This window comes from Tripterygium wilfordii, chromosome 4, assembly GCF_013401445.1.
Source record: "Tripterygium wilfordii isolate XIE 37 chromosome 4, ASM1340144v1, whole genome shotgun sequence".
NCBI lineage: Eukaryota > Viridiplantae > Streptophyta > Magnoliopsida > Celastrales > Celastraceae > Tripterygium > Tripterygium wilfordii.
In genome coordinates, this window is record NC_052235.1 from 5,863,383 (window position 1) to 5,877,445 (window position 14,063).

General features: G+C 38.8%; 3 protein-coding genes and 1 pseudogene across 4 annotated transcripts; 3 read left to right on the forward strand and 1 right to left on the reverse strand.

Moving 5' to 3' along the window:
- Window positions 1–302: 302 nt before the first annotated feature.
- Window positions 303–2,923, reverse strand: LOC119996668 (probable mitochondrial saccharopine dehydrogenase-like oxidoreductase At5g39410). Its single transcript, XM_038843387.1, has 3 exons — window positions 2,395–2,923; window positions 1,838–2,162; window positions 303–1,098 (listed from the first exon to the last, which is right to left on the reverse strand). Exons 1-3 carry the CDS (start codon window positions 2,751–2,753, stop codon window positions 406–408), a joined length of 1,377 nt encoding a protein of 458 aa, XP_038699315.1. The 5' UTR covers window positions 2,754–2,923; the 3' UTR covers window positions 303–405.
- A 1,141-nt stretch (window positions 2,924–4,064) lies between these two features.
- Window positions 4,065–8,193, forward strand: LOC119996679 (chorismate mutase 1, chloroplastic-like). 2 transcript variants are annotated; one of them, XM_038843397.1, is made up of 6 exons: window positions 4,065–4,453; window positions 5,963–6,185; window positions 6,302–6,388; window positions 7,009–7,152; window positions 7,555–7,647; window positions 7,732–8,193. In XM_038843397.1, exons 1-6 carry the CDS (start codon window positions 4,257–4,259, stop codon window positions 7,966–7,968), a joined length of 981 nt encoding a protein of 326 aa, XP_038699325.1. In that variant the 5' UTR covers window positions 4,065–4,256; the 3' UTR covers window positions 7,969–8,193. The 2 variants fall into 2 exon arrangements, with proteins under 2 accessions (XP_038699325.1, XP_038699326.1); XM_038843398.1 differs by having other exon boundaries at window positions 4,073–4,438.
- Window positions 8,194–9,181: 988 nt separating this feature from the next.
- On the forward strand, window positions 9,182–11,482 carry LOC119996847 (annotated as a pseudogene).
- Window positions 11,483–12,113: 631 nt separating this feature from the next.
- LOC119996689 (lamin-like protein) lies at window positions 12,114–13,171 on the forward strand. Its single transcript, XM_038843413.1, has 2 exons — window positions 12,114–12,351; window positions 12,743–13,171. Exons 1-2 carry the CDS (start codon window positions 12,165–12,167, stop codon window positions 13,087–13,089), a joined length of 534 nt encoding a protein of 177 aa, XP_038699341.1. The 5' UTR covers window positions 12,114–12,164; the 3' UTR covers window positions 13,090–13,171.
- Window positions 13,172–14,063: the final 892 nt, after the last annotated feature.

Sequence of the window (14,063 nt, forward strand, 5' to 3'; positions counted from 1 at the left end):
TGTCTGATAGATAACTAGAAGTGGGTCAATTTGATCACGATAATTCTGAACGTAAACGGGAGATTATTAGTTTAAGTCTCATGATATTTCCATCACATTTTGTTAAATGAGTCCACAATCATAATTTGTTAAATGAGTCCTCGAGGTTGTGGAGCCTTTCATATGACCTAGAATTACCTCCTAACCTAATGATTAGGAAAGAGTTGTCCCTCCCTAGAGATTGTAGGTTTGATTCCTATCCACTTTGTCAGAGTAAATCAGCTGCAAATCAATTCTTGATCAAACAAAACATAAACTAGTACAAGTAAAAGTGCAAGTGAAATTTATTTATTGATCATGTTTTTGTTTTTGAGATGATGGTCCAAAGATTTCCGACTGTTTCTCACAACTTTGAGGCTGTAGGCTTTAAGAAGGGAGAGAACTCTTTGAAACAACATCAAAAGATATTCCATTCTCTTGTAGTCTTTCTTGGAGATCTGTTGGACCAAACACAATCCCAGGGGTAAGAACTCCTCCTTTCGGGAGGTCGTCGCGCTTGCTCAGAACAACAAGAGCACACTGAAGCAGAATTATTGGGGTTGTCAAGTAGCCAATCTCCGGTCCCATTACTCTTGTTACCATCTCCATATCAGGTTTTGCATTTCCTTGTGAAGCAAGACTGCCATTGCTGAAACCTTGTCCAACAAACCACATCTTGAATGAAGCACTTTGCACCTCATCTTCAGAGGGACCCTTCTTACTAAACCATCCCAGGGTGAAAAATGAAGGGAATGTCAAAAGAAGCCACCTTCCAAAAGAGATTCTACCCAATAGCCCAATGAACATCCCAGTTGTGATAAACTGAAGGACACCCAGCAGAGATTTAGAGCCTATCTTCACCCCGAAATGAGCTGGCTTGACTGTCGACCAGAAGGCCTCCCTCTTAGCAATATGTTCGGGGCCCTCATTAACTCCAGGAAGACCGCCAGGATTTTCAGTTAGAGCTGAAAGAGTTCTCCTGACAACAGTAGAATCTGCTGAAGGTAGCCTCACTGCCCAGAGGCCAATTTTCTTGTTGTGTTCAATCATAGGTCCTTTAGGAGGAGGGGGACCTGGAATCTGCAACCAATGCAAAAGGCTTCAACTTTAGAAAATTTTGACTCATAGTCAAACTAGAAAGAAACTATTAAGATTTATTGACGTCCAGATTGCAAATAGATCTAAACTTTCCTCAACAGATTTAACAAGGTGAATAAATTTGGAACAGAAATCTTCTCTGTACTTAATTCAAGGTCTCCTAATTCTGATTAATTCGCTAACTACCTCATAACACTAATCTCCCAGTTAACGAAAACTAAAGCAAACCATTTAATGGCTTTAAGTAACATTTGATCAGCAGGCATAGAATCATAAATCTAACCCCCTCTGAAGCCAATGCTCTAAGCAGAAGATAATATAAATATATATCCATAATTTATGAAGTGTAAACTTTTTTCCATGCACATTCAAAACCCAAATAATCCATCTCCCAAGTTATAGAAAAGGACTTGACATAACATTTCCTTTTGATTTTGTGGACACGGACTGAACCAAAAGATCCACAACAAAACAAACAGACATTTTGGGCTCCACTTTAAGGAGGAACAGGTTTCTTAAATCCCAACTCAATATACTTCTATCTATCTACAATGCAATCAAATAATGATTTGAACTGAGAGAAGCGCCTGTAACTATATGATATGTAAACATAAAACCAAAAAGTAACACCAAGAAAGACCATATTCAAATCATAACAAAACAAGAGCATCACAAACAAACTATCAGATTGAACAAAAAATTGGACAGAAAAATCTCTCACCATTGGCCTAGGCCTCCTAGGTCTTGACCGCCTCAACTCCATCAACTTGTCCATGTTGGCCACCCCCAAAACGGCGGATTGGAACGTCCCAAAGTTACCAACCATCTTTTTATCAGATTCCAAACTTAGATATGCCTCAACTCGATTTGGCACCGATGGAGGCTCCCACTGCCTTGAATGGAACATCAGCCCCAATTCAGCTGGCACTGAATCAAACCCACACGCAGAGACCACCAAAGAACCAGTCTCCACGGCCTTATCATGGTACTTTGCCTCCATTCTTTCCATAAACTCAGGCTCCCCACATATATCCAAGTAATCACACCTAGTAGAAGTTGTCACAAAAATTCAAAGAGAAGTCAAAATCGCCAACGTTTAGAACCACTTAATGATATCAAAACCCTAAGTTGAATTAAAAGTTCAACACTTTTCATTAGAAACAATAAATAGAAAATTTAACAAATTGAGTGGAAAAACTAAGAGAAATCTGCATAGCCAACAAAGGAATTGATACAGACATATGTTAGGCATATGAGACAGAGAGAGATTATCAGTACCCAGTCTCTGCGCAGGCGGCGACGACCGGCTCTCCAAGGAGGCGGAAGGGGCCGACACAGTTGAGGATGAGCTTAGTTTGGGAGCAGAGGCGGCGGAGTGAGGGAGGATCGGTGGTATCGGCGGTGAGGATGGGCAGGGAGGGAGGTGGGTCCGGATGGGCCGCCCATTTGAGGGCTTGAGTCAGCTTGGTAGGGTTGCGACCGGCAAGAGCAAGAGACTGGAGAGGAGATTGAGGGACCTTGAGAAACTTGAGTGCTTCTCTGACAACATATTTGCCTGTAAAGCCTGAAGCCCCAAGAATTATTATATCATATCGTGGTGAAGGTGTAGTGGGATTTAGGGATTGGAGTCCTTCCATTGTTTTTGTATTGAGAAAACTGGAGAATTCAGATTGAGATCAATCGGAGAGCTGCTTTGCTTTTCATTTTCGTAGTTAATCAAGGTTGGGACTTGGGAACCTGGAACTGTGTGCCGGCTTTGCAGTTTTAGGCTAGCATGGATTGTTTGCTTGCTTGGGTTAGGACAAATTAAGTAAATGGCTAAATGCATGACAATTTACAATTAAAATACTAAATATAAAAAAAAAAATTCTCTCTTGATGGCATGATAGAATTTACAAATCCTACAAAGTTGACTTGTGAGAATGACATTTTTTCTTCTCTTAATCATTGGTGTGCCTTTTGCCTGATAAAATCTCACATCCAGAAAATTAAGAGAGGAATAATAGTAGATAAAGATAACTGACAACCTAACATATTAAGATCGATTTTCTGAATTTGAATGAGTATCTCTTGAACTTGAAATAACAAATTCATGAGGATTTATGAGCATTGTAAATCTATCCAGCGTCTAACCCAATTTATTTGTTCTTCATCAATGTCCTACAACTACCCAATTCAGACAATTGAATGGTACTTCTCGTCAACCATAATAATTGAATTGCTAGGAACACGGAAACCCAGAGTATGTGTGGTGAAGAAAACCCAGAAATAAGACATATATCAAATTAATGTGACAGTTCAATACAGAGTATGAAAAACCAAATCGAAGAAGAAAAAATGTCATTCTCACAAGCTGTGTGTTTAAGTTTAACTGGTAAATACAGAGGAGTAGAGGAAGATGCAATAATTGTCCAAAGCTTGATTTGAAGCTGAACCCATCGCCACCGATTGCGTTAAACCAACAAGTCAATCAATCAACAAACTTGATCAAGGCTTCTTCATGGACAACATCACCGGAGAGTTCGTATTTGTCGTCGGAGATGGAAGATGCAATGAGCTACTTGAGCAGCCCAGGAGGCTTCAATGGTGTTGACGACTGACGAGGCGGGCCTGACACGTCCCACATCCTAAAACGGGCCATGAACCCCGACCCAGCCAGTGTACCAGGCCGATTTAGCATGTGTCGGGCCGGGCTCACAGCCCCCAGCCCACTTTGAAACAGTTACGTTATTGGGCCATAAGCCATGTAAAATAGGGGTCAGCCCATATACTAGGGCCCAAGTCCGTTTGACCCTGTACAGTGTACACTAGTTTCACAAATTTAACCTATGGCAAAAAAAAATAAATTGTGAAATTTGTTGATATATTGCGGCCGAGTCCGCTCAGAAACGACTCACCTAGACTAATTCAGAACTCAGAAGGTATATATTGAGTTGAGCAGTACCCAACTCGTGAAGTTGTGACATCGTGAAACGCACTTCACCAACTCCTTTTTCTCAATAATGAACACCTAACACCAGGCAACCAATCAAACCGCGAAAACGTCACTATCTTTTATTGGTCTTTCTTCTTGTCTGGTTTTATAAGCTAAGGTTTCTTTTTTTGTTTCTTGCTTGCTCTGCACTCTGTAAATCGCTTCAATGGAGGCAAAGTTCTTGACTGGGGCTGTCTCTACTCTGATTCCCGGTTGTGATGAATTGATTTCTTCCAGACCCAACAAGCTATTCTCAATGCAACGTCTGCAAAATTTCACGTCACACTCGAACATGCCAAAACCACGCATTTACTCCGAACGAGTTTCTGCGACCACAACTGGGTACAAGTATGGCGTACCCACGTAATTAAATTATTATTTTTTGTTATGAATGTACTTGTTTCTTTGTTTCCTGAATTAGGTTTTTTTATTTTTTATTAATCATCTGCTTTGTTGCTAATTATGTAGTATGTTTAATGGGATATGTTTCTCTTTCTCTACTTGTTTGCTGTCTGCTGAATTGGTTTTTTAATAATTCATTGGCTTTCTTGCTAGTTAAGAAGTTTGTTTAATGTGATATGCTCTGTCTCTGGTAAGATTTATAACTTCTGGAGAAATAGATTTTAATCTGCGGAGAGAAGGGGGTGGAATTCCTTTTCTTCTATACTTACGTTTGAACTGTTCTAGACTTATCGTTCAGAAAAAAAAGTTTTGAACTTGTTAGGTGCCTCCATAAAAGGCCTCTATGTGATCTTTTTCATTAGCTTGGTTGTATTGCAGATACATGAACTTTTTTCTATTTTGTTGTACCCTGATCCATTATGAATGACAAACTTTTCAAACATGTTTATGGTAGACCTGATTGTTTTCATGAGTATCAAAGGTTCTACATTGACAAATGCTTACTATTGTGCTTAAAGAGCAGTAACTGTTTGATATAATGATATATCTTAGTGACTGTGATGCTTACCAAAAATGATAAACAACCAAGCAAGACCAAAGAATGCTTAAAGAGCATTAATTAAGATAAGAGTCAAAGGAAGTTTGCATCTAAAGACCTAAATGATCAAACGATACGGTTCTCACATTGGGCGGTGTTAATAGATTAGGGAAGACCTTGTAAGGCTGAGAACCACTTGGAAAGAAAAGGTTGAGCATGGTCATTCATATTCCTGCTTACTGTAACACTTCGCTTGGTCCTTCATTGTTTTCAACTAAAGTCGAAGGGTGATGGTTGAATATTGAGATTCATGCTTAGTTGTTGCTTGATTGGTTCTTCATTGTATGCTATCAAAGAAGTGCACTTCTTTTTATCTTTTTTACTTTGATTTTTTTCATATTTGTTATAAATTCCCTAGTTGCTACAGAATTCATCACTCCATGGGCAGGACTTCCTTGTCTATATTGTTTGTTCTGACATTCTGAGCACTCCTCGCTTTTCTCTCTGTCACAAATTCAGCAACCAATTAATGTAGGCAAAGCTGGTTGGAGCTTCTTTTGCTTCAATTCCTGCACTTAATGCAGTAAAATTGTCAAGATGTAGTTGGGTTTTTCCTTTTCGAATGAGGCCACATTCAGCATTTACATGCCTTGGCACAAGCATGCCAAAGAAGCATGATCTTTGCCAACGTGTTTCTGAAAGCATGGATGAGTATTGTTACTGTAACATTTTCTGTGTATTTCAATTCTTACATTACCGTTTTTTCTTTTGATTTTGACCTAGGTTCTTTGGATAACTCATGAACGCGTGATTATTTTGCCTTTCAAGTTTCTAAGCATACTCTTTTTCTTTTTCTTTTTGTCTAGAGGCTGTTGAATACTCATTTGTTGTTGCCTTTGATGTTTCTGAAATGGACCTCTGTTTCTATGTAGACTGGAAAGGAAGAAACGGGTTGATGAGAGCCAGAGTTTGACCCTGGAGAACATACGACATTCTTTGATTCGCCAGGAGGATAGCATAATCTTTGGCCTTTTAGAGAGATCCCAGTACTGCTACAATGAGGACACATATGATCCAAATGCTTTATCCATGGAGGGGTTTCATGGCTCTTTGATCGAGTTCATTCTCAGAGAAACAGAAAGGCTCCATGCTCAAGTATATTTACTAAAGCTTTTAATTTCTCTTTCCTTAAAAACAACTGATTACAAGCAAGAAAGGAATTAAGATATTTGGTTGTATTGCTGTTTTGTTGACTTGCCGTTGCCTAATAGGTGGGCAGATACAAAAGCCCTGATGAGCATCCTTTTTTCCCAGATGACTTACCAGTGCCAGTCTTGCCACCTCTTCAATATCCACAGGTAACTTGTAAGAGGCATCAGAAATGTATATTGTTCATGCCAACTGCTGCAGGTTTACATTTCCAAGCTTAGCAAGAAGAGTCTTGTGACATTTTGACATATATATATACACATTTATAAAGGTATATTTATCTATAGTGACTAATATTTTGATTTTTGATTTGGGAATCTCAATCTGATGTGAGTAATAATTTCAAGAATTAGAAATATCTGTTCTTCATGTGATGTATTTATCATTTAGTGATTAGCCTTGTCTTTCTGTTCTTGGAACCTTATAGGAACGTTCACAAGCCTATAATATTTATCTGCATGCCCCGACAAACTATAAGTAGTTCCAGTGTAGTTTGATTGCATTCGTGAGTCTGATAAATCTTCCAGTAGTGCGACAACTGTTACAAGCGACAATTTGCGTTAAAAAATATATTTGAAGAATGATAATTCGTTTCTAGGCCACATATAGTGGTCTTGCTTTGTCTTGCTCTCTTTCTTTTCCCTCCACATCCCTCCTCTTTCCGGAAAATGATGCTCCTTTTTTTTCTGCATGCTCAGATTTCCATTTCATATTTTTGGGTGTAACTTTTCAACCTCCATATTTGACTTGTTTCTTGACCTGCAAACAGGTTCTACATCACAGTGCTGCTTCAATTAATATAAATAAGAAGGTGTGGGATATGTATTTTAAAGATCTCATCCCGCGATTGGTGAAGAAAGGAGATGATGGCAATTGTGGCTCTACGGCAGTTGCTGACACAATATGTTTGCAGGTATGCATATCATCTGATTTGCCTGGCTATGCAAAATTTCATATTAATTTTCATTTTAAAATAGGAATGTAAGTATGTAACGGATACTGCTGAATTAGATACAACCTCTTATGCTCTATAATTGTGCAACTTTAGTCTTCACGCACAATTTCTTGGACTACCATTTGGACAGCACTTGTGAAGCAAAACACTCGAATAAGACGTCTTTCTTAGAAGGAAAAGTATAAGAAACTGCTCAATTTCTCAGTCAGAAAGTGGAAACTGCTCTTGGTTTTTTAAAGGTGGCAAAAGTGCAACTTGATAACTGCAGTGTCTAATATGACCATCTCTATATGCATATTTAGAGTGGACCGCAATACATCTTTGATATGATTGCATGCTTATGTATTTTTGCATATGCAGGCTCTTTCAAAACGGATTCATTATGGAAAGTTTGTGGCTGAGGCAAAATTTCGTGCCTCCCCTGATGACTACAAGGAAGCCATCATCGCACAGGTTTTCGTTGGCTCCATTCCAGCAGTTTCCATCATTTGAATCTTGCTTTACTCATTCCTGTTTGTTGCCGTATGTATATTGCAGGACAAGGATAAACTAATGGCAATGCTTACCTACCCAACAGTTGAGGAAGCCGTTACAAGGAGGGTGGAGATCAAAGCGAAAACATTCGGGCAGGAAGTAACGGTTAACTCTGAGGAACCAGGGGTGGAACCAGTCTATAAAATAAAACCGAGCATGGTGGCCGATTTATACGGAAGCTGGATAATGCCGCTAACAAAGGAAGTGCAAGTTGAGTATCTGTTGAGGAGATTGGATTGAATTCTCAGTGGCATTGTCAAGGGGATATTACTGGAGTTTGTACTTTGTATTATAATTTTTCAAGTGTCATTCTGTATGTAGACGCTTATTCATGTTCAGATAAATAAACAGTTCATGAAGATTCCGGTACGATTTGGATTTGGAGCTTGATTTGCACTGTTTTGACTCAGTTTGGTTCTGGGCTTTTGTTTGACTATGGATTGGATTTGCAATGAGCCATTAAAATGCTGGTTTTGGTCTTTGACCAGCAGTCACAATCTTCATTGGATGATAGGGTTATCGTTTGTGTAAATAGTCATTGATAGTGGCTGCTCCACAATATTGTGGACTTGTTTTTCAACCATAGATGTGGTAGGCCCCATAATAAATGTGTGACCCCTACTTATGTTTTGATTGATTACAATCATTGGATTTTGGTCCACAAACTTGGTCCACACTTTTGGTCCACATAGGAGAATTTCTATATATATATATATATATATATATATTATGCGAAATAGTGTTTTTTTTTTACACAAATCCAAAAGAAAATAAGTAAAGGATGTTATGAACTCTTATTAATCCTGAAATTTGCATTGAAGAGGTTGAGAGAGTGTTAAATTGAACGAAAACAAAATAAGTTTTAAATCACTGCTTCAAAGTTTGTAACTTTGTGCGAATGTTGAACTTCCCCTCTGTAAGACTCAACGGATTCCTAATAACAGTCTGCTGGAGATAAATACAGCGATTGGAGAAAGAGAGTTTCGCTATCACCGCCTACTCAATCTGTGTCTGCAATATGGACTCGGGCAAATATGACATAATCGGAGATGGAAAGGACGACGACGATGGAGATGGGGACTGTTCCGTTGTGATTCAATCATATTGGATGGGTGATTTACCAAAAAAGACCTCTAATGCTGGTAATGACTACTACTGCTACTACTCTAGATTGGACTTGATTGCGGACTCGTTATCTGAACTCTTTGTTCTAATTAGATATATTAGGGTTTATGCGCTAGGATAGTTTCATTTTTTTAATGATTGATTACTTATCTTTCTTTATTCATTTCATGACTCGTCTTTTAGATTTTGTGATCATGTCATGCGCTAGGATAGATTTTGTGATCCTGCATTCAATGTGGTGAAAATGTCTAGATCCAGTCGGTTTTTCCTTTTCAAACCAGACCTCAATCAACTTTTACATCCCTTTGTTCAAGCTTGCTGAAGAAGCATGATCAAGGCCTACATGTTTCTGAGAGCATGGATGAGTATAGGTAATGCAACTTTTTCTTTGTATATGTCTGTTCTTACATTTCAATTATGCTTTTGATTTCAACCTGGGTTCTTTAGATAACTCATGAATGCATGATTATTTGTCTTGGAAATTTCTAAGCACACTGACTAGTTACTTCCAAACTCTTCCATCGAGAGGCTTTTGAGTTGTCATTTGTTGGGTCAATGAGAGCTAGGATTTGACCATGAAGAACCTAAGGCATGCTTTGATTCTGCAGAGGGATGGCATAATCTTTAGCCTTTTAGAGAGATCCCCGTACTTCTACAATGCAGACAAACATGATCCAAAAGCTTTATCTGCGGAGAGGTTTCACCCCCGTACTGCATTGCTTTTCATTGACTTATTGTTGCATAATAGGTGGGCAGATACAAAAGCCCGGATGAGCATCCTTTTTTCCCCAAGACTTAGCTTTGCGTGTCTTGCCACTGCTTCAATATCTGCAGGTAACTTTTAAGATGCATCAAAAATGTATATTGTTTTTGCCAACTGTTGCATGTTTCTTATTCCAAGCTTTGTGAGACGATGTTTCCATGTGTGTTGTTTGACACACACACACTCATATGTATACATTCTTTGGGATCTTAATCTATTGCGGCTAATATATTGAAAAATCATAAATATCCTTTCTTTATCTTTTAGCAACATTGAGAAGTAAGTGCCGGCCTTGCCTTCCATCTTCAGAACCTCTTAGTAACTTAGAAACGCTATGACTTTTATATGCTTGCCCCAATAAAACCAACAAACTATATGCAGTTGCACTGCAGTTTGATCGTGTTGCAGTGTAGTTTGATCATATTCATGGTTCAGACAAATATTTTAAGTATTGCCTTGAAGGTAGAATATAAACATTTCATAGAACCTAGAAAAATAACCATGAAGTTGCTCCTCTTGCTCTGCATGCTCCGATTTCAGTTTCATATTTTTAGTTGTAACTTGTAATATCCTCCATATTGGACTTGTTTCTTGACCTGCAAACAGGTTCTACATCACATTGCTGCTTCAATTATTATAAATATTGTGTGGGGCATGTTTTTCAATGATCTGATCCTGTGATTGGTGAAGCCGGACGGAGTAGATGGCATTTGTGGGTGAACCTCAGTGGCTGACACGATGTGTTTGCAGGTATGCATATTGTTTGATTTGTCCAGTTATGGAAAGTATCTTATTAATTTGCATTTTGAAATTGGTATGTAATGTGATAATGCTAAATTAGATACAACCTTTGCTTTTTTTGCCATCCTTGCACTAACATACCCATACATTACAATTTTAGCCTTCTGAGCATAATTTCCTGCACTACCATTTGGAGAGCATTTGTGAAGTTAAAAATACTCTGAATAAGAATCTTTCTTAGAAGGAATGATATAAGAAACTTAGCTCAATTTCTCTTGACCAAAGAGGGTTCTAAGTGGAAACTTCTTTTGTTTCCGTTCCTAAGATGACTATCTATATCTGTATTTATATGACCATCTATATATGCATACTTAGAGTGGGAAGTAAAATGTGGATTGCTTGGTGTTGGGACTCGGAAGGCAATGTATCCATACGTGCATGGTTGTCTGTAGACTCTATACTTGCATCCACGGAAAGAGTTATGTTACCTCGTGATGCAGTGCTTGATGATTTTATATTGGCTTATTTGCATCAATAAATGATTGGATTCTGAATTGCTTTTTCCAATTACAGCTACTTTCTAGAAAAATTCATTACGAGAAGTTTGTGGGTGAGGCAAAATTTCGCACCTCCCCTGATCCTTACAAGGAAGCCATCGTGACACAGGTCATTCTTGGCTGCATTCCTGCTGCTTTTAATATCTTGATCGTTCTTTTCTACTCTGAAACTCATTCCTGTTTGTTTTCGACTTTTCGTATGGATATTGCAGGACAAGGACCAATTGATGGCAATACTAACCTATCCCGATAGTTGAAAAAGCTGTGAAGAGGAGAGTGGAGATTAAAGTAGAGACTTCCAGGCAGGAGGTGACTGTAAAATCTAAGGAACCTGGAGTCGGACGGACCGGTCTACAAAATAAGACCAACTACCACCTATCATGGCAGATGTTTATGGAAACTGGATCATGCCACTCACCAAGGAAGTGCATGCTGAGTATCTGCTGAGAAGGTTGGACTGAATTAACAGTGGCATTGTGGGGGGTTATAATGTGGCGTTTGTTTTGTAATTTTCAAGTGTCAGTACTTATGTAAAATCTACGCTGATTTTCAAATGGAGAAATAAACAGTTCTTGAAAAAAATTGAAGATATGATCTTTGCAAAACAGGGGTGAGATTTAGATTCCTGGCTCGACTCTTTTGGCTTGCTAACAGGTCTGGCTCTAGGTTTTGATTTGGGTATGGATAGGATTTGCAGTGAATGAACCATTAGATCAGAATACTGAATCATGGAACTGGACTTTTGCAGTTTGAATGGTTCCAGGCTTCCAGCACGCCATGTATGGGCCAATACATACAAACTTGCACTCATTGGGCCCAACAATATTGGGCTTTGAGACTCCATATATCCATTCAAAAACCAAATAGAAAGCCCACCAATTTAAAATCCCAGGAGCCGGTGGCAATTTTGGTAATAACAATGTAAAGCGCTCGATGTTCTTGGTACCCTTATTTAGTTATTTGTAACTAACTAGGAGAGCTCAGAGCCGAGAGAGTCGTGAGGAATGAGTCGGACTTTGACACGTGAAGAGTGGCCACGTAGGAGTGTGATGGAAAGTTGCTGCTAAAATGCACTGGGGGTGCATGCAGTAAGCCAAGTCAGCTTTGCCAAAGATACTGCAACTGCATGTGGTTCCTTTCTCTTTTTGACTATTTGACCACAAAAAGCCCCACCCATGTCCGTATATGACTCTCCCCTCCCTCTCTCTACTCTCACGCTACAACGTCTAAGCCTCTCTAGAGAAACATCGATGATGGAGGCGTTTAGGAGAACTAATATAGTGGTGATGGTGATCACGATGCTGTTGTTGATCATGATGATGATGATGGACGGTGGTGATTGTTCGCTACACAAAGTGGGCTCCCGTGGCTGGATCCAGGACTTCAACTACACTCAATGGTCCACTCACGAGCACTTCTACGTCGACGATTGGCTCCGTAAGTTTCTCTTCATTCGTAGATGCATTACCACTCTTAATTTTTCTAGGGTTAGGGTTATCCATTTGGATGATAGCTAATGGTGAATTTTGGAATAAATTGTATGGATTTTGTACGGTATTGTTCTTGATTGAAATAGGGTTAGGTTTTTTTTTGTGAGATGAGATGTGTACGTGCATCTTGATTGAATTTAGTATATTAATTATCAAGATGCTATATATATATCTTTTGCTGCCTAAAATTTAAGTGGAATATATAATTGATTTCTGTTAAATTATCTTAATCATAACTTGTACCTCAAGCTTCACATGAATTGACAATTAATTGTTAATTAATCTGAATATTTTCCTAATTAGTTTGTGGGTCTTTCTTTCTTTATTTCTTTCTCAAGTGTTTGTGTTTGACAAGCACTACTACAATGTTCTGGAGGTGAACAAGACAAGCTATGAAAACTGCAATGACCAAGGCTTCATCAAGAACATAACGAAAGGCGGCCGTGATGTGTATCAGCTTACAGAGGCGAGGCCATATTACTTCCTTAGCAGCGGTGGCTACTGCTGGAATGGAATGAAACTCTCAATTTTGGTCCAAGAAACTACTGCGCCAACTCTAGCTCCTGCACCATCCAAAAGTAGTGCTCCTCCTCCTCCTCCTCCTCCACAGTACTACTACAGCACTGCCTGCAGTAGTACTCTGATCATGATCATATTATCTATCCTTGTGTTTACCTATGTATAATTAGTAAACTAGTATTTATGGAGTGCTAATGATTGTAATACTGTCTAAGAAATTAAGTGCTATACACATGGAAAAGATATGATTGCTAATTTTGTGTTTGATATACAAACAACTTAATTCTTTGATTGGAATTTTTACCATAAGGCACCTTCATATGTGATGGAAATTAATTTGGAATTGCAATCGCTAGTACCGATTTGCAATTTTGGCTGTTGTCGATGCTTCCACTTCATCTGCGGTTGAGAAGAATGTGATTGATGAGAAGGAGAAACCCTAAAGGATGAACATGTTTGTTCGGTATGTTTGTTTTTCATGCATTTTTTCTAATTTTATTTTTCGGAAAACAAAAACCAGGTTACTCATTTCCATAAAAAACGGAAAACAAGAACTCGCTTGAAAACACTTCGAAATCTTGATGTATGAACATATCCGGGATGGCTCCGCCCTCTAATCTAGGGACGGAGCTATAGAGGGACTAGGGGGCACGTGTCCCTCAATTTTGAAAAAAATATTTAGTATATATACATATTAGTTTAAACATTCGTCTCAAAAAGTTTGATGGTTTGACAGTATCCATGCCTATATATATATATATATATATATATATATATATATATATATATATAGGTTTTCTCACACACGGGATCCCGTGTTTGAATTTATTTGCGGGATTGTGTTAATAGCCGCACGATTCATCCAACGCCCACCATGACTCAAGACTTCTTTACCCATTTTCACACCTAACCCATCCTTCTAACCCGTTTCCACCTCTGCTTCCCCTGCAAATCTCCATACCCATCTCTTTGCTTGTGCCCAAGACACAATTCTTGTGCGATACCGTCTTTCTCGAGTTCGTCTTTCTTGATCTCCATCGAATCTCCATACCCATCTTGTAGCTGGTTCTGGTAGCTGGTGCCCAAGCCCGATTCTCGTGCGATACCGTCTTTCTCGATCAATACATGGAGGGGCTCCAT